This window comes from Pithys albifrons, chromosome 1, assembly GCF_047495875.1.
Source record: "Pithys albifrons albifrons isolate INPA30051 chromosome 1, PitAlb_v1, whole genome shotgun sequence".
Lineage (NCBI taxonomy): Eukaryota > Metazoa > Chordata > Aves > Passeriformes > Thamnophilidae > Pithys > Pithys albifrons.
Genome location: NC_092458.1, coordinates 126,310,196 through 126,338,185, shown reverse-complemented (window position 1 = coordinate 126,338,185; position 27,990 = coordinate 126,310,196). Strand labels below are relative to the sequence as shown.

Below are 27,990 nucleotides of genomic sequence, written 5' to 3'. Positions count from 1 at the left end.
CCCGTCCCTCCCTCCCCATCTCGTCCCTCCCCTCCCCGTCCCCCCCCGTCCCTCTCTCCCCATCTCTTCCCTCCCCTCCCCATCTCGTCCCTCCCCTCCCCGTCCCTCCCCCGTTCCCGGCCCAGGCGCGGCCCTTTCCGGCCCGGGGCCCGCTGGATGGCGGAGCGGGCCGGGGGATGGAGGAGCGGCGGGGCCGGGGCCGGGGTCGGGGTCGGGATCGGGATCGGTTCCCGGGGGAGCGGGGACCCCGCGGGACGCTGACGGCGCTGCTGCTCTCGTCGCTGTCGCTGCTGTCGTCGCTGTCACTGCTGTCGTCGCTGTTGTCGCTGTCGCTGCCGCCGCCCTGCGCAGGTGGGTCCGGGGCCTTGGAGCGGCTCGCTGGGGAACGGTACAGCCCGGTATGGCTCGGCACGGCCCGGTATGGCTCGGTACGGCCCGGTATGGCTCGGTACGGCCCGGTATAGCCCGGTACGGCTCGGTACGGCTCGGTTCAGCTCAGTATGGCCCGGTACGGCCCGGTATAGCTCGGTACGGCCCGGTATGGCTCGGTACGGCCCGGTACGGCTCGGTACGGCCCGGTATGGCTCGGTACGGCTCGGTTCAGCTCAGTATGGCCCGGTACGGCCCGGTATGGCTCGGTACGGCCCGGTATGGCTCGGTACGGCCCGGTATGGCTCGGTATGGCCCGGTATGGCTCGGTATAGCCCGGTACGGCTCGGTACGGCTCGGTACGGCCCGGTATGGCTCGGTACGGCTCGGTTCAGCTCAGTATGGCCCGGTACGGCCCGGTATAGCTCGGTACGGCCCGGTATGGCTCGGTACGGCCCGGTACGGCTCGGTTCAGCTCGGTGTAGCTCAGTTCGGTTCGGTATGGCTCAGCTCGGTCCAGCTCAGTTCCGTTCGGTTTGGTACGGTTCGGCTCGGTACAGCTCGATTCTGTCCGGTTTTGTACAGCCCGGTACAACTCGGTTCGGTCCGGGTTGGCTCGGCACAGCCCGGCTCGGCTCGGCTCGGGGCGCTGCCCCCCGTCTGTGCCCGGCCCGCTCTGCCTGTCCCGGCGGGTCCCCCCGGGGGCTCGGCCAGTGCCACCTTGGCAGCGTTTCTGTGAAATCCCGGGCTGGGCTCGGGCCATCCCCCCTGAGCGGGTCCCCCGTGCCCAGCGGGACGGTCCCTCTGCCCCTCAGGGCACATCTGTGTCCCCACCAACCCCACAGCTGTCTGTCCCCTCCAACCCCACAGCTGTCTGTCCCCTCCAACCCCACAGCTGTCCCCACCTCCCCCACGTCTGTCTGTCCCCACCTCCCCCACATCTGTCCCCACCAATCCCACATCTGTCCCTGGCAGGGAGGGACAGGACACAGGGAATGGCTCAAAGTGCCAGAGGGCAGGGATCGGTGGGATATTGGGAAGGAATTGGTGGCTGGGAGGGTGGGCAGGCCCTGGCACAGGGTGGGCAGAGCAGCTGTGGCTGCCCCATCCCTGGGAGTGTCCCAGGCCAGGTTGGACAGGGCTTGGAGCAGCCTGGGCTGGTGGGAGGTGTCCCTGCCCATGGCAGGGGTGGCACTGGGGGGGCTTTGGGGTCCCTCGCACCCATCCCAGTTCCATGAAAAGATGCAGCAGCACAGCCAGAGACTCTAATGACGCAATTAGCACTAATTGCTCCCCAGCAGTCCCCTTGGCTGCTCCTGGGCACAGCTCTGGCATTCCCGGCTGTTCCGGAGCCCTTCGAGGCCACAGTGGGGCCTCCCGGCCCTTCAGCCTCTGCACCATGACGTGGGTTTTCCACGGGCTGTGCTGGCGGTTCGAGCATCACCAGCTGCTCCCGGGGCTTCCCCTCCTCTCTCCCCAGCAGCTGCTTCTCTGGGGTCCAACGACTTGTTTTCTTCTGTTAATTAATACATTTGGTTGTATAATCATCATTATTTTCATTAAGGCCCCTTCCCACCCACCCCAGTCTGGGACTCCAGGGAGTCTGTCCTGGATTTATGTCACGACATGGATTTTTACTATTTTTCTCTCTTAACTCCGTATCAATTTCTAACTTTTTTCCTCCTTTCTGACTCCTCAAGTGCTCAATTTATGGAAAATTCTACTGACCAACTGAGTGAAACCTGTGGGGTCTCCCCTGAGGAACTGACAAAAGTTCCTTTGAACCCTGCAGTGGATTTGAAGTTGATTTTCCCGGTGATGTCTCTGCAGACATTCCATAATTCCCTGGTTTAATTCCCTGGCTGAGCTCACACTCCAGGACTGGGATCCTGAACCTTCTCCCACTGTCCCTTCGTCACCAAAACGCTGCCTGGGCCAGGGTTGGTTTCCAGAGGGAGGAGAAGCCCCTTGGCTGTGCCCTGGCCCAGCTTTGGGGAGCTCAGCCCAAACTTCCCATCCTTGTCCTGCCCAGCCTGACCTGGGGGTGTGTTGGGAACACAAAACACGACACGATTTGCTGCCATTTTTCCCAGACTATTTTGCCTCTTAATAACAATTACTGCAAAGCTCCATTCTCTGTGTAACTTAAAGATTTGAAAATGTGGGGAAGATACTCGGAATATTTGATTTTCTGCCCAAGGCAAACAAAAATAAGTCTTAAAATGCAGTTGTGTTTTTGTCAGTGTTTGAGCTTTGTTGTCAGGAGCTTTTTGGTGCATCTGGTGGATAAATATCTGCAGAAAACCCCAATTATTTCCTTTGTTTTCTTATTTTCTGAGCAAATGTCCCTTGGCTTTCTCTGGGTTTGTCTTAGTCAGAAGACAACAAATTCCTGCCTTGTGGAAATAAATCCTGGAGTGGGAGCCACGAGGGTTTATTGAATTATTTTGCTTTCAGGTTTTTGTGCTTTCAGGGCTTTTTTCCCCAAATCAGTAACCTGGGATTGACCCCACTTGGTTCTCCCAAAGGGCTTTGCAGCTTCACTTTGATAATTGGCTTTTCCACATTTTCTAAAAGAGATTTGGTCTATTTAATCCATTATAAAAGGAGTTGGAATGTGAAATAATTTTTGCCATGAGCCCTAAAATGAACTTCAGGAGAGGCCATTGGGTGTCCAGGCAGACTTTGGTGCCCAAGGGAAGGAGGATTGGCTTGGTCTGGTCCCTTCCTGGCACCAGCAGCATCAGACTGGCACCAAAAAGCAGCTCCAGGGGAAGTTGTGCCCCTGGGAAGTGGCTGATAAAGCCACCCAGGGCAGGGAGGGGAAATGAGGTCACAGACTGAGCCTTGGGCTTGGGGGGTTTCCTTTGGCTGCACTTGAGTTTTGTGGCTTTTTATTTGATTGCCTTTTTAAAAGAGTGTTTTGGTGCTCCTGGTTTTGCCCCTGCCATGGTGGGAATTCCCAGAGCACTCCAAGAAATTCCCAGAGCACTCCAAGAAATTCCCAGAGCACTCCAAGCAGTTCCCAGAGCACTCCAAGAAATTCCCAGAGCACTCCAAGTAGTTCCCAGGGCATTCCAAGCAGTTCCCAGAGCACTCCAAGCAGTTCCCAGAGCATTCCTACAAATTCCCAGAGCACTCCATGAAATTCCCAGAGCACTCCATGAAATTCCCAGAGCACTCCAAGAAATTCCCAGAGCACTCCATGAAATTCCCAGAGCACTCCAAGAAATTCCCAAAGCACTCCAAGAGTTCCCAGGGCATTCCCAGGGCATTCCATGAAAATTCCAGAGCATTCCAAGAAATTCCCAGAGCACTCCAAGAAATTCCCAGAGCACTCCAAGAAGTTCCCAGAGCACTCCAAGAATTTCCCAGGGCATTCCCAGAGCACTCCAAGCAGTTCCCAGAGCACTCCAAGCAGTTCTCAGAGCACTCCAAGCAGTTCCCGGAGCACTCCAAGCAGTTCCCGGAGCACTCCAAGGAATTCCCAGAGCACTCCAAGGAATTCCCAGAGCACTCCAAGCAGTTCCCAGAGCACTCCAAGCAGTTCCCAGAGCACTCCAAGCAGTTCCCGGAGCACTCCAAGCAGTTCCCAGAGCACTCCAAGCAGTTCCCAGAGCATTCCATGAAATTCCCAGAGCACTCCAAGCAGTTCCCAGAGCACTCCAAGCAGTTCCCGGAGCACTCCAAGCAGTTCCCAGGGCACTCCAAGCAGTTCCCGGAGCACTCCAAGGAATTCCCAGAGCACTCCAAGGAATTCCCAGAGCACTCCAAGGAATTCCCAGAGCACTCCAAGGAATTCCCAGAGCACTCCAAGCAGTTCCCAGAGCATTCCATGAAATTCCCAGAGCACTCCAAGCAGTTCCCAGAGCATTCCCAGTCCGAGTCCAGAGCTCTGGGCTGGCCATGGCCTGGTGGGCACCAGCAGAAGGACTTGGAAGTTTCAATTCTTTATATCTGTTTTTCTGGGGGTTTTGGGGATCTTTTTCATGCCTTGAGAGGTTCCCTCAGTTCCCACACACTCCCTGTGCCTCTTCACCCTTTCCCTCTGGACTGGAAAACATCCCAGGCCACATCTGAGCCCTGACTGGGCCTTTTTAGCCTCAATGTCTTGGGGGGAAATAATTCCAAACGTGCCTTAAAGAGCCAGAGAAATGTTTATTTTCTGAAGCATCAGAGCAGTTCCTTCCCCCCAGTGTTGTTGTTCTTCACCTGCCCTTCAACTCCTGAATTATACAACAGTGTAATAATGATGTAATAATGTTGTAATAATGTAGTAATAATGTTGTAATAATGTAGTAATAGTAATAATAGTCGTAATAATAATAACAACAATAACAATAATAACAACATAACAACAACAACAACAACAACAACAACAATAATAATAATAATAATAATAATAATAATAATAATAATAATAATAATAATAATAATCTGCAAGGCTGGGGGTGTTGTCCTGCACATTCACTGATGCCACTGTGTTTGTGTTGCCCTTCCAGCCCAGGATTTGCTGCAGAGCCCCCAGCACCTCCAGGATTCCCTGCAGGACCTCCAGGATTCCCTGCAGAGCCCTCAGCACCTCCAGGATTCCCTGCAGGACCATCAGGACCCCTTGCAGAGCCCTCAGCACCTCCAGGATTCCCTGCAGAGCCCTCAGCACCTCCAGGACCTCCAGCAGAGTCCCCAGGACCATCAGGATTCCCTGCAGAGCCCCCAGGACCTCCAGGAGCCCCAGCAGAGCCCCCAGCACCCCCAGGATTCCCTGCAGGACCCCCAGGATTCCCTGCAGGACCCCCAGGATTCCCTGCAGAGCCCCCAGGACCTCCAGGTGCTGGTGGTGAACACCAACTTCACGCTGAGCTGGAGCCACCCAGACCACCAGCACGGGGTGACCTTCTGGGCCCAGTACAGAGAGTGAGTTGGGGCTTGTCTGGTGGGTCATCAGTGACCCTGGTCTGGGTGGAGAGGCATCTGCAGTGATATCTCTGCTCCTGGCACAGCCACTTGGAGAGGAGACCCTTTCAGAGCCAGGAAGGGAAGGTCAGTCAGGAAGATCAAAGCTTGCCATGCAGTGGGATCCAAGTCCTGGCCCTCATTTATCTGATTTCTGTGTAAAATTGGGTTGGCCTGTGAGAAATCCAGTGATAAACACACCTCACACATCTACTAATGCTTTTAGTTCTGGGCTGGGGCTCTGAGGGGATTGTGGCACTCTCAGAAATGTAATTTATCTCATTTGGGGTTGAACAGAATTCATTCTGTGTTTGGTTTGTTAATTGTGGCCCCACACAGAGGATTGGAGGGAATTTTCAGTGTAGCTTTTGGCTGGTTTGTTCATTAATCCCCATTTTCCATCTGCAAGATTTAACCCCCAGATACACAACTTAGGTTTGGTTCTTAGATGTTTGCTGGGTTCTTTTCACAACCAAATACCTTTGCCTGGATCAGCACAGTGGGGATTTTTGGCACTTTCCTTAAAGTAAATATTGAAAAACCTTCCCAAGCTGAAATGACTCCAATTCTGGGCAACCTGGTCAAGGGTTGGACTGGGATGGTTTTTAAGGTCCCTCCCAACCTGAACCATTCCATGATTCAGTGATTCTGGATTTAAAAAAACAGCTTTTCTTCCTCAGTGTGGGAAAGAGAAACAGCTGCTTTGAAGGCAGTTTTAGTTTAAAAAATAAAAAGGCAAGGTGGGAGCAGGGGATGAACAATGAGCAATTCAAGTCTGTGCCTTTTTTTAGGTCAGAATATTTTTAATCTCTGTAAAATGTCTCTTTTTTTAACTAAGGTTTGGATGTCTGTTAATTCAAAACAAGAACAATTTATGTGAACCTGATTATTGAACTCCAGTCTTCACCTTTGTGTTTTATTTTCTCCTCATCTCCATTCCTGGCTCAGGTTGAAATTGGGGTGGTTTTCCTGCTTTTATGCTCTTTCCAGCAATTCCATCAAGACTTTTAAATTCCTTCCGGTGAACTGTAAAATCTTGGAATAATATTACAGGATTTTATCCTCAGGAGGTTTATAATTCTGAAATAATTGTGTGATCTGGAAGTTCTTTGGTGGTGTTTTCTCAGCCTGTGTCTGCACATGGTGCACAAAGCAAAGAGGTGTCATCCTTTGGTAACTGGGATAACCAGTAAATTAATAGATTAATTGAGATGATAAAGTGACAGGAGACATTCCAGGAGAATTCCATGGCAGGAACACTGATTATGGTGCTGGAATACAGCAGCAGTGAGTGTGGCAGGAGGCATTCCAGGAGAATTCCATAGGAGGGAACACTGATTATGGTGCTGGGATAGAGCAGCAGTGAGTGGGGTGATGATAAAGTGGCAGAAGTTATTCCAGGAGAATTCCATGACAGGGAACACTGATTCCTGTGCTGGGGTAGAGCAGCAGTGAGTGGGGATGATGATAAAGTGGCAGGAGGCATTCCAGGAGAATTCCATGGGGAGAACAGTGATTGGTGGGGCTGGGATAGAGCAGCAGTGAATGGGGTGATGAAGTGGCAGAAATTATTCCAGGAGAATTCCATGGGGGAACACCAATTATGGTGCTGGGATAAAGCAACACTGAATGGGGTGATAAAGTGGCAGGAGGCATTCCAGGAGAATTCCATAGGAGGGAACACTGGTTGTGGTGCTGGGATAGAGCAGCAGTGAGTGGGGTGATGATAAAGTGGCAGAAGTTATTCCAGGAGAATTCCATGGCAGGAACACTGATTGGTGGGGCTGGGGTAGAGCAGCAGTGAGTGTGGCAGGAAGGATTCCAGGAGAATTCCATGGGGGAACACTGATTCCTGTGCTGGAGTAGAAGGGAACACTCATTCCTGTGCTGGGATAGAGCAACAGTGAATGTGGCAGGAGGGATTCCAGGAGAATTCCATAGGAGGGAACACTGATTATGGTGCTGCTGGGGTAGAGCAACACTGAATGGGGTGATGATTAAGTGGCAGAAATTATTCCAGGAGAATTCCATAGAGGGGAACACTGATTGGTGGAGCTGGGATAGAGCAGCAGTGAATGGGGTGATGAAGTGGCAGAAGTTATTCCAGGAGAATTCCATAGGAGGGAACAGTGATTATGGTGGTGCTGGGATAAAGCAGCAGTGAGTGGGGTGATGATGGAGTGGCAGAAATTATTCCAGGAGAATTCCATGGCAGGCACACTGATTCCTGTGCTGGGGTAGAGCAGCAGTGAATGAGATTATGAAGTGGCAGAAATTATTCCAGGAGAATTCCATGGCAGGGAACAGTGATTGGTGGGGCTGGGATAGAGCAGCAGTGAATGGAGTGATTAGATAAAGTGGCAGAAGTTATTCCAGGAGAATTCCATGGGAGGGAACAGTGATTATGGTGCTGCGATAGAGTAGCAGTGAGTGGGGTGATGATAAAGTGGCAGAAATTATTCCAGGAGAATTCCATGGAGGGAACACTGATTGGTGGGGCTGCAGTAGAAGGGAACACTGATTCCTGTGCTGGGGTAGAGCAGCAGTGAGTGTGGCAGGAGGGATTCCAGGAGAATTCCATGGAGGGAACACTGATTCCTGTGCTGGGGTAGAGCAGCACTGAGTGGGGTGATGTTGATTAGAAGAAGAGTGAAATCAAGAGGTCACCAAGAGCAGAGGAAGCCCCTCAGTGCCTCGGTGGTGGGCTGTGCTGATCTGGGGGTGTCTCCTCTCTCCCCCAGGCCAGACATTCCTGGGGCAGAGTGGCAGGACCTGCCTGGGTGCTGCAACATCTCTGGCACCACCTGTGACTTCTCCTCGGCCATCAGCGACTATTACGACGTGCACTCTCTGCGGGTGCGGGCACAGCGCGCCGGGCACTCGTCCCCCTGGTCCAGGGAGCTGGACATGGTGCCAGAGCACGAAGGTAGGGGCACTGGGCTGCCTGGGAGAGCTGAGGGATGGGCTGGTTTGAAGGGAAACCACCAGGAGAAACAAACCCAACACAAAAGAGATTATAAATCAGAGTTACAGTTTAATAACAATATTCCAATAAATGCAATGGCACAAAGAGAAATTGGGTTTAACCCCCAAGCCCAGCAGTGTAACCCACCCCCTGGGGCACAAACACAGGGGGGTTTGGTGGCCCCTGTGCTGAGCCCCACGTGGTTCCCCCGAGGCCAAAGGGAAAGGAAGGGACAAAGCTGTTGGTGCAGATGATGGCACAGTCTGGTGGAGAGTGGGGGGCTCCTCCTGTTGAGGTTCTGCTCCTCCTCTGGATCCCATGAGTGGTTCCCTATTCCCCAAACCCCCAAGATTGTCTCCCCTCAGGTTTGGGTGGGAGCCCCCAGTGCCTCCCCCAGGGCAGGGAGTTCCACACTGGGGGATCTGACTCTGGCAGTCAGGGGGGATTTTGGAATCGTTGCTGGCCCATGGGCAGAGCTGAGCCCTCAGGTGGGTGTGGAGGTGCCAAGGAGTCCCTGCAGGGCAGTTCTCCCAGCTCCTCTGCCAGGCTTCTTTCCCAGCCAGCTCCCAGCCTGAGGGCTCAGCTGTGCCCTGGGCAGCTGCTGCCAATGGGCCATTGGGAACAGTTGGTGGGCAATGAATGGAGGGTGGAGAATGCCCAGCTTTGGGCACCCCCACACAGGGACAAACTGGTCCCACCTGCTGAACTGGGACAGTTAAACTCCTTCACACAGCAGGGCAGGGCAGGGTGAGCAGGACAGGGCAGGGCAGGACAGGGGGCATTGTGCCCCTCTGCCCCTCAGGTGAGACCCCCCTGCAGAGCTGCTCCAGCCCTGGGGGCAGCACAGGAAGGACATGGAGCTGCTGGAGAGGCCAGAGGAGGCCCCAGGATGGGCAGAGGATGGAGCAACTCTGCTGGGAGGAAAGGCTGGCACAGCTGGAATTGTTCAGCCTGGAGAAGAGAAGCTTTGGGGGGACCTCAGTGTGGCCTTCCAGGAGCTGAAGGAGCCACAGGAAAGATGGAGAGAGACCATTCCCAAGGGCTGGAGGGACAGGACAAGGGGAATGGCTTCAAACTGCCAGAGGGCAGGGCTGGATGGGATATTGGGCAGGAATTGGTGGCTGGGAGGGTGGGCAGGCCCTGGCACAGGGTGGGCAGAGCAGCTGTGGCTGCCCCATCCCTGGGAGTGTCCCAGGCCAGGCTGGACAGGGCTTGGAGCAGCCTGGGCTGGTGGGAGGTGTCCCTGCCATGGCAGGGGTGGGATGGGATGATCCACAGGGTCCCTCCCAGTCTGGGATTCTGTGAAACCAGCACCATTTGGAATATTTCCCCTTCTAGAAAAGACAGAGCTGCACATTCCATGACCTGCAGACACCTTTGCCAAGTTCCTGCTGGGAAATCCATCTCCTGTTGCTGTGAGCAGGGGAACCCACACAGTGACAGAGCCAGGGAATGGTTTGGGTGGGAGGGACCCAAAGCCCACCCAGTGCCACCCCTGCCATGGCAGGGACACCTCCCACCAGCCCAGGCTGCTCCAAGCTCCTTTTTTGTGGAAATTTTCTCCTGACTTTGTGACTTTCCAGGAGTTCCATGTGGTGTGGGAGCAAATCCCTCCTCCAGGGCTGGAGTTATTGGTGTGAGCCACATTTCTGGCCTCTTTTAGAACAGCTTACACTGATTTTTACAGCAGGTTTTGGACAACATTTGCCCCTGATTTTGCATTGTAGCTTCTTGTAGAACCAGGTTGTGCTGGTTGGTTGTTGGATTTCTGTCAGAGAGTCATGAAAACCAAAATCCTGTGGGTGGTCACTCCTCTGGTTGCTGCCCCAGAGGCAGCAAAACCAAGACCAGAGGCAGGTCCTGTGGGGCTCTCAGTGTAATCTGCTTTTTGGGGGGTTCTTTCTGTGACCAGCTGTGCTTAACTTTGCTCTTCCTTCAACATTTCCAGCTCAGATTGGCCCACCAGGAATAGAATTGCAGCCCACAAATGGAGACATAAAAATCAAGATTTCTCCTCCAGAAGCAAATCAGCCCAAAAAAATGTGGATAGATCATACAACCTTTAGATATAATCTCATTTTCTGGGAAAATTCTTCAGATTCTCAGGTATGATCACCCTTTTTTGATGTTTAACCACTACAGAACTATCAGAGGTGGCCTTTAATTCATGCTCTAAACTGGAATTGTTTGCTCTTCCTGTGTGGTTTAGGAGGTGGGAGAGGGGTTTTCTTGGGGGTTTTTTGGTTTTATTTTTGCTGTGGGGTTGCTTGAGGTATTTTGTGCCAAGAGTTTCTGTTTCTGTTCAATGCTGGAGCCACTTTGCAGTGCAAGGAGAAGGAGGTGGAACCAGCTCAGGTGTGTTGGGCAGAGCCACCCTGGGCAGCAGGAATGGGCAGGGCAGGAACTCAGGGCAGGGGGAAGGAGGGGACAGGGAGGGAGGGGACAGGGCAGGATCTGGTTTGGTCCTGCTGAGACAGAGCAGCTCCAGCAGAGCCCTCAGAGCCCTGTCCTGGGCCATGAACTTCTCATGGAGTCACAGGATTGCGTGGGAGGGACCCCAAAGCCCCCCCAGTGCCACCCCTGCCATGGCAGGGACACCTCCCACCAGCCCAGGCTGCTCCAAGCCCTGTCCAACCTGGCCTGGGACACTCCAGGGATGGGGCAGCCACAGCTGCTCTGCCCACCCTGTGCCAGGGCCTGCCCACCCTCCCAGCCAGCAATTCCTGCCCAATATCCCATCCAGCCCTGCCCTCTGGCACTTTGAAGCCATTCCCCTTGTCCTGTCCCTCCATCCCTTGTCCCCAGTCCCTCTCCATCTCTCCTGGAGCCCCTTTGGGCACTGAAAAGTGCTCTGAGGTCCCCCCAAAGCTTCTCCTCTCCAGGCTGGCCAATGCCAGCTGTGCCAGCCTTTCCTCCCAGCAGAGCTGCTCCATCCTCTGCCCATCCTGGGGCCTCCTCTGGCCTCTCCAGCAGCTCCAGGTCCTCCCTGTGCTGCCCCCAGGGCTGGGGCAGCTCTGCAGGGGGGTCTCACCTGAGGGGCAGAGGGGCACAATGCCCAGGGCATGGGGGGTTCTGGGCTGGGCCATGTCCAGCCTCTCCCCAACCAGCCTCCCAGGTCCTTCTCCCAGAGCTCCTCCCAGTCCATTCCCTGCCCAGCCTGTCCTTGGGCTTGGCATTGCCCCAACCCAGGGGTTCTTCTGTGGCTTCCCAAGCCGTGATGTGTGTCCTGCACTGCAGACAGAGCCCTGTGGGAGCAGCAGGCTGGAAACTGCCTGACTTTGGTGGCTTTTTAGGGCAGTGGGACAGCTCCAATTGGGTGGGAATTGTGGGACTGTCCAGGTCAGAGTCATTGCTACAGTGAGGACACTGAGGGGGTGGAGATTGTCCAGGACAGAGAATGGAGCTGGGAAGGGTCTGGAGAATGTCCAGGGCAGGGAATGGAGCTGGGGAAGGTTCTGGAGAATGTCCAGGACAGGGAATGGAGCTGGGGAAGGTTCTGGAGAATGTCCAGGGCAGGGAATGGAGCTGGGGAAGGGGCTGGAGAATGTCCAGGGCAGGGAATGGAGCTGGGAAGGGGCTGGAGAATGTCCAGGGCAGGGAATGGAGCTGGGGAATGTTCTGAAGAATGTCCAGGGCAGGGAATGGAGCTGGGAAGGGGCTGGATAATGTCCAGGACAGGGAATGGAGCTGGGGAAGGGTCTGGAGAATGTCCAGGGCAGGGAATGGAGCTGGGGAATGTTCTGAAGAATGTCCAGGGCAGGGAATGGAGCTGGGAAGGGGCTGGATAATGTCCAGGACAGGGAATGGAGCTGGGAAGGGGCTGGAGAATGTCCAGGACAGAGAATGGAGCTGGGAAGGGGCTGGAGCAGCAGCTGAGGGATCTGGGGGGGCTCAGCTGGAGCAAAGGAGGCTCAGGGAGCACCTTCTCACAAGACAAGAGGAAACAGCCTCAGGCTGTGCCAGGGCAGGGGCAGGTTGGACATCTGGAGGAATTTCTCCCTGGAAAGGGTGGCCAGGCATGGGCAGGGACTGCCCAGGGAGGTTTGGAGTCCCTGTCTCTGGAAGTGTCCCAGACGTGTCTGGATGTGGCCCTTGGGGACAGGGATTAGGAGTGGCCCTGGTGGTGCTGGTGGCCCTGAAAGTCCCTGCCAGCCTTGGTGATTCTCTGATGACACATCAGAGATGACACAACTTGTGCTTACCAGTCATGTCCAAAGGTCAGTCACCATAAATTCTGGGAAACCCAAAGCAGGAGGTGGCAGAGGGAGGGGGGAAGTGTTCAGTGGGGAGGGCCCAAGTGTCCTGTTCCTGTGGAGCAGCAGCTGAACATCTGTGGGGACAGTTCTGTGTCACCTCCAGCAGAGCCACAATCCTGCCCTGCCTTCGTGTGGCAAAGGGGCACCAAAAGTTCCTTCTTTGGAGTCACATTCATTGGAAACTTCTCTTGAATCAGAGAATCAGTTGGGTTGGAAGAGACCTCTGAGATCATCAAGTCCAACCCTTGATCCAACCCCACTGTGATCACCAGCCCAGGGCACAGAGTGCCCTGGGCTGGTGATCACAGTGGGATTGGATCAAGATGTGTTGGATTCTCACTCAGTGCCACATCCATAGAATCACAGAATGGATTGGGTTGGAAAAGACCTCTGAGATCAGCAAGTCCAACCCTTGATCCAACCCCACTGTGATCACCAGATCCTGGCACAGAGTGAACCTTTATCCAAATCAAACATTGCCCTTTTCTGGTGGGCTTTGCTCCAAACAGGCTGAAACCTGGGGAGGAAAGTGCCCCTGGCAGGGGCAGCTGCTGGAGAGGAAAGTGCCCCTTGCAGGGGCAACTCTGGGGGAGGAAAGTGCTCCTTGCAGGGGCAGCTGCTGGGGAGGAAAGTGCCCCTGGCAGGGGCAGCTCCTGGGGAGGAAAGTGCCCCTGGCAGGGGCAGCTCTGGGGGAGGAAAGTGCCCCTGGCAGGGGCAGGTGCTGGGGAGGAAAGTGCCCCTGGCAGGGGCAGCTCCTGGGGAGGAAAGTGCCCCTTGCAGGGGCAGCTGCTGGGGAGGAAAGTGCCCCTGGCAGGGGCAGCTCCTGGACAGGAAAGTGCCCCTGGCAGGGGCAGCTCTGGGGGAGGAAAGTGCCCCTGGCAGGGGCAGCTGCTGGGGAGGAAAGTGCCCCTGGCAGGGGCAGCTCCTGGGGAGGAAAGTGCCCCTGGCAGGGGCAACTGCTGGGGAGGAAAGTGCCCCTGGCAGGGGCAGCCCCTCCAGGGCTCTGTGTTGTGTTCCAGCCCCGCAGTCTCAGCGTGTTCCCCATCGACACCATCGAGGGGCTCAGCCCTGACACCACCTACTGCTTCAGGGTCTGGGCCACCCTTCCTGTGGAGGGCAAGGAGGGGCAGCTCAGCCCCCCGAGCTGTGCCAGCACCACCCGCCAAGGTGAGAGAGGGCAGCGGCCTGGGGGCTGCAGGGGGGCACCTGCCCAAGGGGCATCAGCCCTGGGGCTGCACAGGGGGGCATTGAGGAACGAGGCATCAGCCCTGGGGCTGCAGGGGGGCACTCAGGGAAGGGGCATCAGCCCTGGGGCTGCACAGGGGGGCACTCAGGGAAGGGGCATCAGCCCTGGGGCTGCACAGGGGGGCACCTGCCCAAGAGGCATCAGCCCTGGGGCTGCAGGGGGGCACTCAGGGACGGGGCATCAGCCCTGGGGCTGCAGGGGGCCACCTGCCCAAGGGACATCAGCCCTGGGGCTGCACAGGGGGGCATTGAGGAACGGGGCATCAGCCCTGGGGCTGCAGGGGGGCATTGAGGGAAGGGGCATCAGCCCTGGGGCTGCAGGGGGGCACCTGCCCAAGGAGCATCAGCCCTGGGGCTGCAGGGGGACACTCAGGGAAGGGGCATCAGCCCTGGGGCTGCAGGGGGACACTCAGGGAAGGGGCATCAGCCCTGGGGCTGCAGGGGGACACCTGCCCCAAGGGGGCATCAGAGATGGGCACAGGGGCTCAGGTCCTCCTCCTGCAGCCAGAAATGGGTGTAACATGTTATTTAAATTGAATCTTCTCCATGTAAAATGTGGCAGTGGGAGAGTTTTCATTGTTCAAAACCACGAGGCAAATTTCACCCATTATTGAAATGTGCAGAAGTGCCAAGTTCCTCCTGAGTTTGGTGTAAAAAGTGTCTCTAACATGACATTTATTTGTCTTCATCAACATCAAATGTGGCAATGGGCGAGTTTTCCCTGGACAAAAAGGGGGTTTGCCATGAGGCAAATTTGGCCTCGTTAATTACTGCCTTGGTAATTAATTTGGAGTGCAAACCCCACTTGCTGTGTTTTGGAAAATCTCTTTTTAGAGTTGGAGGCTTTGACTCAGGAGGAAAGGGAAAACCAGAGCCTGCTGTGCACTTGGCACTGAATAAATGCACAGAAAGTTCAGTAAATGCACAGAAAGTTCAATAAATGCACAGAAAGTTCAATAAATGCACAGCAAGTTCAATAAATGCACAGCAAGTTCAATAAATGCACAGAAAGTTCAAAGTTCAATAAATGCACAGCAAGTTCAATAAATGCACAGCAAGTTCAGTAAATGCACAGCAAGTTCAATAAATGCACAGCAAGTTCAATAAATGCACAGAAAGTTCAAAGTTCAATAAATGCACAGAAAGTTCAATAAATGCACAGAAAGTTCAGTAAATGCACAGAAAGTTCAATAAATGCACGGCAAGTTGGGCTCAGCTTAAAAAAAATCCTGGTTTTCTGTAGCCCTTGGGAACTGCTTGTTCCAGGTCCTGAAAAGAGGCAAAATGACATTGGCCACCATGGCTTGGTTTGCATTCTAATTTCAATTCTTTTATGTGCCTTCACGTGGCAGTTCAGGCACTTCTAAGGGTTTATTTCAGGACAAAAAAATACAGAATGGAGAAAGTCAAATATTAGACTGGCCAGGGATGGTGCAGTAAAATTAATTGGGAGATGGGGCATCAAAATCCAAATTAGTTGGTGCAGTTAATTGGTGGTACATGGAATTACTCTGGGCATAAAATGCACTAAATGAAATACAATGAATTATTAAAAGAATGAAAATACAGTGAATGAAATATAAGGAAATATTCAAATAACTGATCCATGTGCAGTTCATTCAATAGCAAACCAGTACCTGTGTGTTATATAATACATAAAATAATTAGGCTTTAAAGTGCCAGAGGGCAGGGCTGGGTGGGATATTGGGAAGGAATTGCTGGCTGGGAGGGTGGGCAGGCCCTGGCACAGGGTGGGCAGAGCAGCTGTGGCTGCCCCATCCCTGGGAGTGTCCCAGGCCAGGTTGGACAGGGCTTGGAGCAGCCTGGGCTGGTGGGAGGTGTCCCTGCCCATGGCAGGGGTGGCACTGGGTGGGCTTTGGGGTCCCTCCCAACCCAACCCAGTCTGGGATTCCCTGAATTGCTGTGCCCAGTCCCAAATCCAGGTTTAAAACCTCTGTCACTCAGCTCCTGCCTGTCCCTGTCCCTCTCCCTGTCCCAGCCCCTGTCCCTCTCCCTGTCCCAGCCCCTGTCCCTGTCCCAGCCCCTGTCCCAGCCCCTGTCCCTGTCCCTCTCCCTGTCCCTGTCCCTCTCCCTCTCCCTGTCCCTCTCCCTCTCCCTCTCCCAGTCCCTCTCCCTCTCCCTGTCCCTCTCCCTCTCCCTCTCCCTCTCCCAGTCCCAGTCCCAGTCCCAGTCCCAGTCCCAGTCCCAGTCCCAGTCCCAGTCCCAGTCCCAGTCCCTGTCCCACCCCTGTCCCATCCCTGTTCTTGTCCCCTCCTCCCAGCCCTGCCCCTGTCCCAGCCCCTGTCCCTGTCCCTGTCCCAGCCCTGTCCCTGTCCCTGTCCCTGTCCCAGCCCCTGTCCCTGTCCCAGCCCCTGTCCCTGTCCCAGCCCCTGGCCCTGTCCCAGCCCCTGTCCCTGTCCCAGCCCCTGTCCCTGTCCCAGCCCCTGGCCCTGTCCCAGCCCCTGGCCCTGTCCCAGCCCCTGGCCCTGTCCCAGCCCCTGGCCCTGTCCCAGCCCCTGGCCCTGTCCCAGCCCTGGCCCTGTCCCAGCCCTGTCCCTGTCCCAGCCCCTGTCCCAGCCCCTGTCCCTGTCCCAGCCCCTGTCCCAGCCCCTGTCCCTGTCCCAGCCCCTGTCCCTGTCCCAGCCCCTGTCCCTGTCCCACCCCTGCCCATGCCAGCCCTGTCCCCTTGTCCTGTCCCTCCATCCCAGGTCCCCGGGAGGTGCCCCCTCAGTGCCAGGCCTGGCCATGCCCTCCCCAGCCTCACTAACTCGGGTCTCCCTTTGCCCCCAGAGTCTCTCTGTGCCACCAACCTGCGGGTGCTGGGGCTGAACATGGAATTCTCCCTGCTCTGGGACGGGGATGCCACCCAGCCTGGCAACTACACTGCCCAGTTCCTCATGTGAGTCTGTGCCAGCCTGGCACCTCCCCGCGTGCTGTGCCCTCCAAAGTGCCACTTACTGCACTGGGAAACTGTGCCCGGGAGCTGAAATGGGCATTTTGTGGCTTAAAGTGTTAACTGGAATATTTGTCTGTTCAAAGGATTCCCTGTGAGGATTCCAGGGGGTGTCTGAGCCTGGAATTTCAGGGCACTGGGATCGGTTTAGGAGTGTCAGTGCCTGAGGGAGGGGGCTCTGAAATGCCAAATAACATTTTAAAGGATTCTGAAGTTCTAAATAATATTTTAAAGACTCTGAAATTCTAAATAACATTTTTAAGAGACTCTGAAATTCTAAATTACATTTTAAAGGACTCTGAAATTCTAAATAACTTTTTAAAATACTCTGAAATTTTAAATAACATTTTAAAGGACTGAAATTCTAAATAACATTTTAAATGACTCTGAAATTCTAAATAACATTTTTAAGAGACTCTGAAATTCTAAATTACATTTTAAAGGACTCTGAAATTCTAAATAACTTTTTAAAATACTCTGAAATTTTAAATAACATTTTAAATGACTCTGAAATTTTAAATAACATTTTAAATGACTCTGAAATTCTAAATAATATTTTTAAGAGACTCTGAAATTCTAAATAACATTTTAAAAGACTCTAAAATTCTAAATAACATTTTAAAAGAAGCCCCAAACTGGGTCACATCAAACCCCCATCGTAGCACATAAAATAACCCATCAGGTCACATCAAAAAACTGTCAGGTCACTGCAGCACTTTGCCAGGCAGAGAGGGCACTGTGCCAGGCAGGGATCACTGTGCCAGGCAGGGATCACTGTGCCAGGCAGAGAGGGCACTGTGCCAGGCAGGGATCACTGTGCCAGGCAGAGAGGGCACTGTGCCAGGCAGAGAGGGCACTGTGCCAGGCAGGGATCACTGTGCCAGGCAGGGATCACTGTGCCTGGCAGGGATCACTGTGCCAGGCAGGGATCACTGTGCCAGGCAGGCAGGGATCACTGTGCCAGGCAGGGATCACTGTGCCAGGCAGGGATCACTGTGCCTGGCAGAGAGGACACTGTGCCAGACAGGCAGGGATCACTGTGCCAGGCAGAGATCACTGTGCCTGGCAGGGATCACTGTGCCAGGCAGGGATCACTGTGCCAGGCAGGGATCACTGTGCCAGGCAGAGAGGGCACTGTGCCTGGCAGGGATCACTGTGCCAGGCAGAGAGGGCACTGTGCCAGGCAGAGAGGGCACTGTGCCTGGCAGGGATCACTGTGCCAGGCAGAGAGGGCACTGTGCCAGGCAGGGATCACTGTGCCAGGCAGGGATCACTGTGCCAGGCAGGCAGAGATCACTGTGCCAGGCAGGCAGGGATCACTGTGCCAGGCAGAGAGGGCACTGTGCCTGGCAGGGATCACTGTGCCTGGCAGGGATCACTGTGGCAGGCAGGGATCACTGTGCCAGACAGGCAGGGATCACTGTGCCAGGCAGGCAGGGATCGCTGTGCCAGACAGGCAGGGATCACTGTGCCAGGCAGGCAGGGATCACTGTGCCAGGCAGGCAGAGATCACTGTGCCAGGCAGGGATCACTGTGCCAGGCAGGCAGGGATCACTGTGCCAGGCAGAGATCACTATGCCAGGCAGGCAGGGATCACTGTGCCAGACAGGCAGGGATCACTGTGCCTGGCAGAGATCACTGTGCCAGGCAGGATTAGCTGTTTTACCAGACTGGGGGGTCTCAGCAGCCCCTTGCCCAGGGCAGAACCTCCTGGGCAGCATGGGCAGAGCTGCTGCCCACCCTGGGCTGGGGGAGCCCCTGCCAAGGCTGTGCCCTCTCTGTTGCAGTGGGTACTTCAAGCAGTTGCACGAGGACTACTCAGGGAATTGGCAGAGCGTCCGTGGCTGTGAGCACATCCCTGGCACCAACTGCAACATCTCCTCCATCATCACCTCCACCCAGGGATTCTACTACCTGAGGGTGCTGGCCCAGGGTGGGCACAACAGCTCCTGCCTGTCCAGGGAGGTCAAGATGGACCCACTGATAACCAGTAAGGGCATGGTTTGCTTGGGGGTCATCTCTGTGGCACTGGCACCTGTGCCAGGGTAACTCAGGGGGAATGGAGAGGGACAGGGCAAAGGGAATGGCTTCAAACTGCCAGAGGGCAGGGACAGGTGGGATATTGGGAAGGAATTGCTGGCTGGGAAGGTGGGCAGGCCCTGGCACAGGGTGGGCAGAGCAGCTGTGGCTGCCCCTGAATCCCTGGGAGTGTCCCAGGCCAGGTTGGACAGGGCTTGGAGCAGCCTGGGCTGGTGGGAGGTGTCCCTGCCATGGCAGGGGTGGGATGGGATGATCCCCAAGGTCCATCCCAACTCAAACAAAACCACTTAGGTGGGCACAGCCCTGCCATCCCTTGCAGCCCATCCTGTGCCCAATGCCCACCTTGGCACAGCCCTGCCAGCCCCTGCAGCCCACCCTGTGCCCAATGCCCACCTTGTCCCCCAGCCCAGAGCACTCAGTGCCACGGCCAGTCCTGCCTTGGGCACCTCCAGGGCTGGGCACTCCAACCCTCCCTGGGCAGCCCCTGCCAGTGCCTGCCCACCCTTTCCAGGCAGAAATTCCTGCTGCTGTGCCCCCTGCCCTGCCCTGGCCCAGCCTGAGGCCGTGCCCTCTGCTCCTGTCCCTGTGCCCTGGGGCACAGCCCGACCCCCTGTCCCGGCTCCCCCCTCCTGGCAGGGATTGCAGAGCCAGAAGGTGCCCCCTGAGCCTCCTTTGCTCCAGCTCAGCCCCCCCAGCCCCTCAGCTGCTGCTCCAGCCCTTGCCCAGCTCCCTGGGCATCCTCCAGCCCCTCAGTGCCCCTTCCCTGAGGACCAGAACTGGGCACAGCCCTGGAGGTGCCTCAGCAGTGCCAGCACAGGGGACAGTCCCTGCCCTGCTCAGACCATTCTGGGATGCTCCTGGGGCAGAGGAATTTGCTGAATTCATGGAACTGTCTCCCTGGATTCCCTGCAGGAACCTTTGGGAGTTCAGGCCCCCTTGGGCAGCCCAGCCAAGATTTCACCATATTTCCAATCCTGTCATTGGCTTAACAAAATGAAGCCACCAAATTCAGTGTTTTATGATCTCACTGCCCCTCCCTTGGTCACTGGGTGCCCCTGCCCTGGCAATGCCCCTGCCCTGGCAATGCCCTGCCCTGTCTTTGCCATGGCCCAGGAGCACTCACAGCTCAGAAAAACCATGTCAGGTCCAATCCTTGCCATGTCCAGCTTCCCATCCCCTCCTCTCCACTCTGGAATTTTGTGCTCAGCAATGTCACAGCTCTGAGGAACTCCCTGAAAAATCAGTTCTAAAGGACAGTGACATGTAACTAAAATATCTGTGACTCTCTCCAGAGGGAAATTAGAGTTTGCTGCAGTTTTGGGAGGAACTTCATCTTATTCATGTGTTTGACTTCATTAAGTGATCAATCCTAAAGGTCAAGAGATGTTCCTCTGATATGTCAGCTCATATTCCCTTGCCTGAAGGTGGACTCAGAGGTTATTCCATAAATCACCTTTCCCTTGTCAAAGCCCTTGGGGAATAAAATAATTCTTTTATAAGAAAACAGTGAAAACAATTGAAATATTTCTCAGGACTTGAGGTTCTGGATGAAATTATAAAGTTGGGCTTTTCAGTGTGTGTTTCTTAGAAATTATCACTAATTAAATAACAGGATTTCATGTGATATTTTTATCTGGCTTTTTAAGTTGTATTTTTAACTTGTTGGGTTTTTTTTTTTGAAGATGAAATTGGCCCTCCTGGTGTAAAGCTGGACATCAGTGACACTTTGCTGCACATCCAGATTTCCCCTCCAGGAGATGAGCTCATGAAGGACAGTTATGGCTTGTCCTACCGGATCCTGTACTGGAAGAATTCATCAAATGCTGAGGTTTGAAGGGGTTAATCTAATACATTTTGTATTCATGACCTCAGTCCTGAGCCTGAGTTCTCCTCAGGAAGCTTCTTTGAAGGAGAGGCACAAATAGGATGTATCAGGCTGGAAAAGAGTCAGTTTGGTGGGTTTTCCTCCAAGATTCTTTTACCACTCTGATGAAAGTGACTTTTCTCCCAGTGGGTGAGGGTTTGGTATATTTTTGTGTGATGGATGAGCAGCTGCAAAGCCCCAGCTCTGTGTGAGGGGAGGGAGGAACTCTGTGCTTTCAGCTCACACTTCAGTGGTCTCTCCATACTTAAATACTCCTTACAGTCAAATATTTGACAGTGATGGCCCAAAGGGTGGAGGAAGAGAAGGAGACCAAGCACAGCAGGGAGAGCCTCCTGCTGTATCTGTGACATTCCACAGTGCTGGAAGCACTTGGTTCCTGTTTATGAGTGTCTCCTGAAGTTTGCTTGGGCCATGGTTGGGTAGTTTTCTTTTTTCTTTTTTTCTTTTTTCTTTTCTTTTCTTTCTTTTTTTTCTCTTCTTTCTTTTTTTCCTCTTCTTTCTTTTTTCTCTTCTTTCTTTTTTTCTCTTTTTTCTCTTCTCTTGTTTTCTCTTGTTTTCTCTTGTTTTCTCTTGTTTTCTCTTGTTTTCTCTTTTTTCTCTTTTTTCTCTTTTTTCTCTTTTTTCTCTTTTTTCTCTTTTTTCTTTTTTTTCTCTTTTGCCTCTTTTGCCTCTCTCTCCTCTCCTCTCCTCTCCTCTCCTCTCCTCTCCTCTCCTCTCCTCTCCTCTCCTCTCCTCTCCTCTCCTCTCCTCTCCTCTCCTCTCCTCCTCCCTCTCCTCTCCTCTCCTCTCCTCTCCTCTCCTCTCCTCTCCTCTCCTCTCCTCTCCTCTCCTCTCCTCTCCTCTCCTCTCCTCTCCTCTCCTCTCCTCTCCTCTCCTCTCCTCTCCTCTCCTCTCCTCTCCTCTCCTCCTCCCTCCTCTCCTTTTCTTTTCTTTTCTTTCCTTTCCTTCTCATGCCCATGGAGGTGCTGGAGTCCCCAGAGCCACCTGGATGTGCCCCCTGGGACATGGTTTGGGGTGGTCGTGGTGGGGCTGGGGCAGCTCAGGGGTCTCTTCCAGGCTTGGTGATTCTGGAATTCTGTGCCTGCATCAACACTGTACAGAATTCCTGCTTCCCAGGCCCCAGTTCCCCCCAGTCTGGGTGATTCCCTCCTGCTGCTGTTCCTCTCACTCTCCCTCCTTTGGCTTTGCAGGAGGAGCCCCAAGTGAAGGAGACCAAACAAACAGTGGCCACAATCGCCGACCTGGCACCCAACACCTGGTACTGTGTGCGGGCACAGGCCCTGTCAGAGGGGTACAACAAGAGCAGTGCCTACAGCCAGGAGCAGTGCACCCTCACCCCTGCAGGTGGGCACACCCCCCGTGCCCCCCTCACCAGCCCCAAACTGGGGGCAGCCACCCCTGAGCCCTCGCTGGGCAGAGCTGCAGTGCCAGGGCCTGTGGGAGGCTGCAGGGGATCCCCAAATCCTGTTTGCAGGAGTGTCCTACTCCTGGGATTGTCCTGGTCCTTCTGGGAATGGATGCAGGTTTAGCCAGGGCCAGGCTCAGGCTTAACCAGGGCACAAACCAGGCTCAGGTTTAACCAGGGCTGTGGGAAGGACTCAAATCAGGCTCAGGTTTAACCAGGACTGTGCCAAAGTGCCAGGACACAAACCAGGCTCAGGTTTAACCAGGGCTGTGCTGAAGTGCCACAAACCAGGGTCAGGTTTAACCAGGGCTGTGCTGAAGTGTCAGGACACAAACCAGGGTCAGGTTTAACCAGGGCTGTGCTGAAGTGTCAGGACACAAACCAGGCTCAGGTTTAACCAGGGCTGTGCTGAAGTGCTAGGACACAAACCAGGCTCAGGTTTAACCAGGGCTGTGTGAAGGACACAAACCAGGGTCAGGTTTAACCAGGGCTGTGGGAAGGACACAAACCAGGCTCAGGTTTAACCAGGGCTGTGCTGACGTGCTAGGACACAAACCAGGCTCAGGTTTAACCAGGGCTGTGTGAAGGACACAAACCAGGGTCAGGTTTAACCAGGGCTGTGGGAAGGACACAAACCAGGCTCAGGTTTAACCAGGGCTGTGCTGAAGTGCCACAAACCAGGCTCAGGTTTAACCAGGGCTGTGCTGTGGGAAGGACACAAATCAGGCTCAGGTTTAACCAGGGCTGTGATGAAGTGCCACAAATTAGACTCAGGTTTAACAAGGGCTGTGCTGAAGTGCCAGGACACAAATCAGGCTCAGGTTTAACCAGGGCTGTGCTGAAATGGCAGGACACAAACCAGGCTCACGTTTAACCAGGGCTGTGCTGTGGGAAGGACACAAACCAGGCTCAGGTTTAACCAGGGCTGTGCCAAAGTGCCAGGACACAAACCAGCCTCGTGGTGCAGGGTGAGAGTGGATGGGCTGCCCTCCCTCAGCACAGAAGAACAAGGTTTAGGTTGAAAAGATTCCCAGATTAAATTTTACTGAACCAGAAGAATTGCTGAGTGTCCAAACTGCCTTAAAGCTGAGAACATGTGGCAGCAGTAAAGCCCCAGCACATCCCAAGGGTTCATCTCTAGGATTCATTTACATTGTGGTTCTCACTGCTTTGTCTTTATCAAGCCTAGAAAAAACCAAATGTTCCTTTGCAAGATAAATTCTTTATTTTACCAGTTATTAGTCCCCCCATATCCTCCTATTCCCATGAGCTTCTTTAAGCCCAAGCAGGTCATTCAAGACAGATCATGCCCTTCTTTCCCACATGTTCTTCCATCCCAGTGTGAAAATCTTTCATTCTTTGGTCACAGAAAAAGACCTGATTGTCTAATCATGACTTTTTGTAAAGTGTCTCTTGGTATTTATTAATTTTAGTATGTTCAGACTCACTTCAGTTTTGTCCAGGTAATCACAGAACCCTGGCAAGGTTTGGGTTGGAAGGACCTTAAAGCCCACCCAGTGCCATCCAGTGCCACCCAGTGCCATTCAGTGCCATTCAGTGCCACCCAGTGCCACCCAGTGCCACCCCTGCCATGGCAGGGACATCTCCCACCAGCCCAGGGTACTCCAAGCCCTGTCCAACCTGGCCTTGGAATGAGTGTCCCAGAGAGGTGGGGCAGTCACTGTCTCTGGAGTGTCCCAGAGGGGTCTGGATGTGGCCCTTGGGGACATGGATTGGGGGTGATCCTGGTGGTGCTGGTGGCACTGGATGGTCTCTGCCAACCTGATTGTTCTGTGTTCCTGTATTTGATGGCATTTTTGTGCCTTTTCCAAAGCCAAACTCCCCAAGATGCTGGAACAGCTCCTTTCCTGGTCACTGTGGCTGGTGTCACACCCAGGGAGGCTGAGTTGGGATAATCACAGAATGATTGAATGGATTGGGTTGGAAGAGACCTCCGAGATCATCAAGTCCAACCCTTGATCCAACCCCACTGTGATCACCAGCCCAGGGCACTCAGTGCCCTGGGCTGGTGATCACAGTGAGGTTGGATCAAGACATGGTGGATTCTCACTCATCACAGTAGGGTTGGATCAAGACATGGTGGATTCTCACTCAGTGCCACATCCATTGGATTGGAAAAGCCCTCCCAGATCATCAAGTCCAACCCTTGGTCCAACTCCAGTCCCTTTACCAGATCATGGCACTCAGTGCCACGGCCAAGCTCAGCTGAAAACCCTCCAGGGATGGGGAATCCACCACCTCTCTGGGCAGCCCATTCCAATCCCTGAGCACTCTCTCTGCAAAGAATTTCTTTCTGCTCTCCAACTTCAATTTCCCCTGGCAGAGCTTGAGCCCATCGTGCCCCCTTGTCCTATTGCTGAGTGCCTGGGAGAAGAGACCAACCCCCACCTGGCCAGAACTTCCCTTCAGGGAGTTCCAGACAGTGCTGAGGTCACCTCTGAGCCTCCTCTTCTCCAGGCTGAACACCCCCAGCTCCCTCAGCCTCTCCCCACAGCACTTGTGCTCCAGTCCCTTCTCCAGCCTCGTTGCTCTTCTCAGTTGGGTTGGAAGAGACGTCCGAGATCATCAACCCTTGATCCAACCCCACTGGGATCACTCTGGCACTCTGTGCCCTGGGCTGGTGATCACAGTGGGGTTGGATCAAGACATGGTGGATTCTCTGTCCCTGGAGGTGTTTCAGAGGACACTCAGTGCCACATCCAGTCCCTTCTCCAGCCTCGTTGCTCTTCTCTGGACTCGTAGAGCTCTGGACTCCTGCAGCAGATCCAGAGCTCACCTGTTCTTCCATCCTTGCTGCTCAGGGACACCTGCACTGACTGCTTGTCCTTCTCCTTTGCAGAGCAAACCTTCCCTCTGGTCACCCTGGTCACCTTCATGGTGGCCCTGGTGGCCGTGCTGCTGGTGGTCCTGCCCCTGGTCCTTGTGGTCTACCAGGCCTGCAGGAAGCTCAGATACGTGTTCTTCCCATCCTGCCAGATCCCCCTGAACATCGAGGTGAGCTCCTGGTGGGGCTGGGAATGTCCCTGGGAACAAACCCCATGGGAAAGTCTTGGCCCCTGGGCTTGGGATTGGTGGGAGGGGGTTAATGGTGGTCTCCACAAAGGCAGGTGGTGTCTCTGGTCTCCAGCACAGATGGGGCTTGGTAGGGATCCTGTGCTGGAATGAACAGGACAACGTGGAAGTGTCTCTTGGAATCTCTGAGTTAGGATTTCCCTTCCATTCCTGAGTGGCCTCCTGAGGCTCCAGCCCTGACATGTTGCAGTTCTGGGGGTGGTTGACAGGGATGAACATGGAAAGTGAGTTGGGATGAATGGTGGAGTTGTTTGGTGTTTGATGGTGGGAGTGGGACCATCAGGGGGGTCGGGCTGTGCCCCAGGGCACAGGGACAGGAGCAGAGGGCACGGCCTCAGGCTGGGCCAGGGCAGGGGCAGGGGGCACAGCAGCAGGAATTGCTGCCTGGAAAGGGTGGGCAGGCACTGGCAGGGGCTGCCCAGGGAGGGTTGGAGTGCCCAGCCCTGGAGGTGCCCAAGGCAGGACTGGCCGTGGCACTGAGTGCTCTGGGCTGGGGGACAAGGTGGGCATGGGGCACAGGGTGGGCTGCAGGGGCTGGCAGGGCTTTTCCAAGGTGGGCATCGGGCACAGGGTGGGCTCCAGGGGCTGGGAGGGCTGTGCCAAGGTGGGCATCGGGCACAGGGTGGGCTCCAGGGGCTGGCAGGGCTGTGCCAAGGTGGGCATTGGGCACAGGGTGGGCTCCAGGGGCTGGCAGGGCTGTGCCAAGGTGGGCATTGGGCACAGGGTGGGCTGCAGGGGCTGGCAGGGCTGTGCCAAGGTGGGCATTGGGCACAGGGTGGGCTGCAGGGGCTGGCAGGGCTGTGCCAGCTTCAGGGATCCCGGGATTCTGGGAACTAAACCTCGTCCTAATTTTGAGGTGTTGGACTCAGGGCAACAAATGGCCCATAAAAGGTAGAAAACCTCAAGATATTCCTCCAGCATCATCACAGAGTCCCAGACTGGGTTGGGTTGGGAGGGACCCCAAAACCCCCCCAGTGCCACCCCTGCCATGGGCAGGGACACCTCCCACCAGCCCAGGGTGCTCCAAGCCCTGTCCAACCTGGCCTGGGACACTCCCAGGGATGGGGCAGCCACAGCTGCTCTGCCCACCCTGTGCCAGGGCCTGCCCACCCTCCCAGCCAGCAATTCCTGCCCAATACCTCCCTCTCAGTAAAGAGTCTGGTCAAGCAGATTTGTACAGGTTTGGTGTTAAGTGGAATCATTATTTAAATTCTTTAAATAATTGTATAAATATTGTATCTGAATGTTCATCCTTTGCTTTTCTCCTTCTCTTCTCCCAGGGCTTTGGAGGACAACTCTTCTCCAGCCCTTACCTGGCACCTCCAGAAGAACCAATAGAGAATTGTTCTATAATTGAATCTATGATCACATATGAAGGAAACCAGATCCATTTAAATGACTGGAAACATTCCAAGGAGAGCAGCAGGGACTCGGGAAACTATTCCAATGATGACAACACTTCAGGGAGCAAGGGCTCTGCAGGAACCCTGGAGAAGGAGATGATATAACTCTGGGGGGAGAAAATCATCTCTGGGACTGGCAGATTCACCTCTGGGACTGTACCTGAAGGGAAGTTCTGGCCAGGTGGGGGTTGGTCTCTTCTCCCAGGCACTCAGCAATAGGACAAGGGGGCACGATGGGCTCAAGCTCTGCCAGGGGAAATTGAAGTTGGAGAGCAGAAGGAAATTCTTTGCAGAGAGAGTGCTCAGGGATTGGAATGGGCTGCCCAGAGAGGGGGTGGAGGGTTTGAAACTGGGATTGGCTGTGGCACTGAGTGCCCTGATCTGGTAAAGGGACTGGAGTTGGACCAAGGGTTGGACTTGATGATCTCAGAGGGCTTTTCCAACCCAATGGATGTGGCACTGAGTGAGAATCCACCATGTCTTGATCCAACCCCACTGTGATCACCAGCCCAGGGCACTGAGTCCCCTGGGCTGGTGATCACAGTGGGGTTGGATCAAGGGTTGGACTTGATGATCTCGGAGGTCTCTTCCAACCCAATCCATTCTATGATTCTGTGAATTCTCACCTCTTGTCCATGCATCTCACTGTCCATCCCTGGAGTGGCCAAGGCCAGGCTGGGTGTTCTGAGAGCAGGTTGGGTGCTGCCCAGAGCAGGGTGGATGCTCTCAGAGCAGGATGGGTGCTCTCAGAGCAGGATGGGTGCTCTCAGAGCAGGTTGGGTGCTCTCAGGCCACGTTGGGTGCTCTCAGGCCACGTTGGGTGCTCTCAGAGCAGGGTGGGTGCTCCCAGGCCACACTGGGTGCTCTCAGAGCAGGATGGGTGCTGCCCAGAGCAGGGTGGGTGCTCTCAGGCCACGTTGGGTGCTCTCAGAGCAGGATGGGTGCTGCCCAGAGCAGGGTGGGTGCTCTCAGGCCACGTTGGGTGCTCTCAGAGCAGGGTGGGTGCTCTCAGAGCAGGGTGGGTGCTCCCAGGCCACATTGGGTGCTCTCAGAGCAGGGTGGGTGCTCTCAGAGCAGGGTGGGTGCTCCCAGGCCACATTGGGTGCTCTCAGAGCAGGATGGGTGCTGCCCAGAGCAGGGTGGGTGCTGCCCAGAGCAGGGTGGGTGCTCTCAGGCCACGTTGGGTGCTCTCAGGCCACGTTGGGTGCTCTCAGGCCATGTTGGGTGCTCTCAGAGCAGGATGGGTGCTGCCCAGAGCAGGTTGGGTGCTCTCAGGCCACATTGGGTGCTCTCAGAGCAGGATGGGTGCTGCCCAGAGCAGGTTGGGTGCTCTCAGGCCATGTTGGGTGCTCTCAGAGCAGGATGGGTGCTGCCCAGAGCAGGATGGGTGCTCTCAGAGCAGGATGGGTGCTCTCAGGCC

At 54.8% G+C, this 27,990-nt stretch overlaps 1 protein-coding gene across 1 annotated transcript; it reads left to right on the top strand.

Moving 5' to 3' along the window:
- Window positions 1-105: 105 nt before the first annotated feature.
- IFNAR1 (interferon alpha and beta receptor subunit 1) lies at window positions 106-27,072 on the top strand. The gene is made up of 11 exons (XM_071567600.1): window positions 106-351; window positions 4,872-5,286; window positions 8,067-8,251; window positions 10,239-10,396; window positions 13,566-13,713; window positions 16,582-16,690; window positions 18,532-18,734; window positions 20,467-20,612; window positions 21,860-22,013; window positions 24,935-25,089; window positions 26,448-27,072. The coding sequence occupies exons 1-11, from the start codon at window positions 177-179 to the stop codon at window positions 26,673-26,675; spliced, it is 2,076 nt and encodes a 691-aa protein (XP_071423701.1). The 5' UTR covers window positions 106-176; the 3' UTR covers window positions 26,676-27,072.
- The last annotated feature ends 918 nt before the right edge of the window (window positions 27,073-27,990 follow it).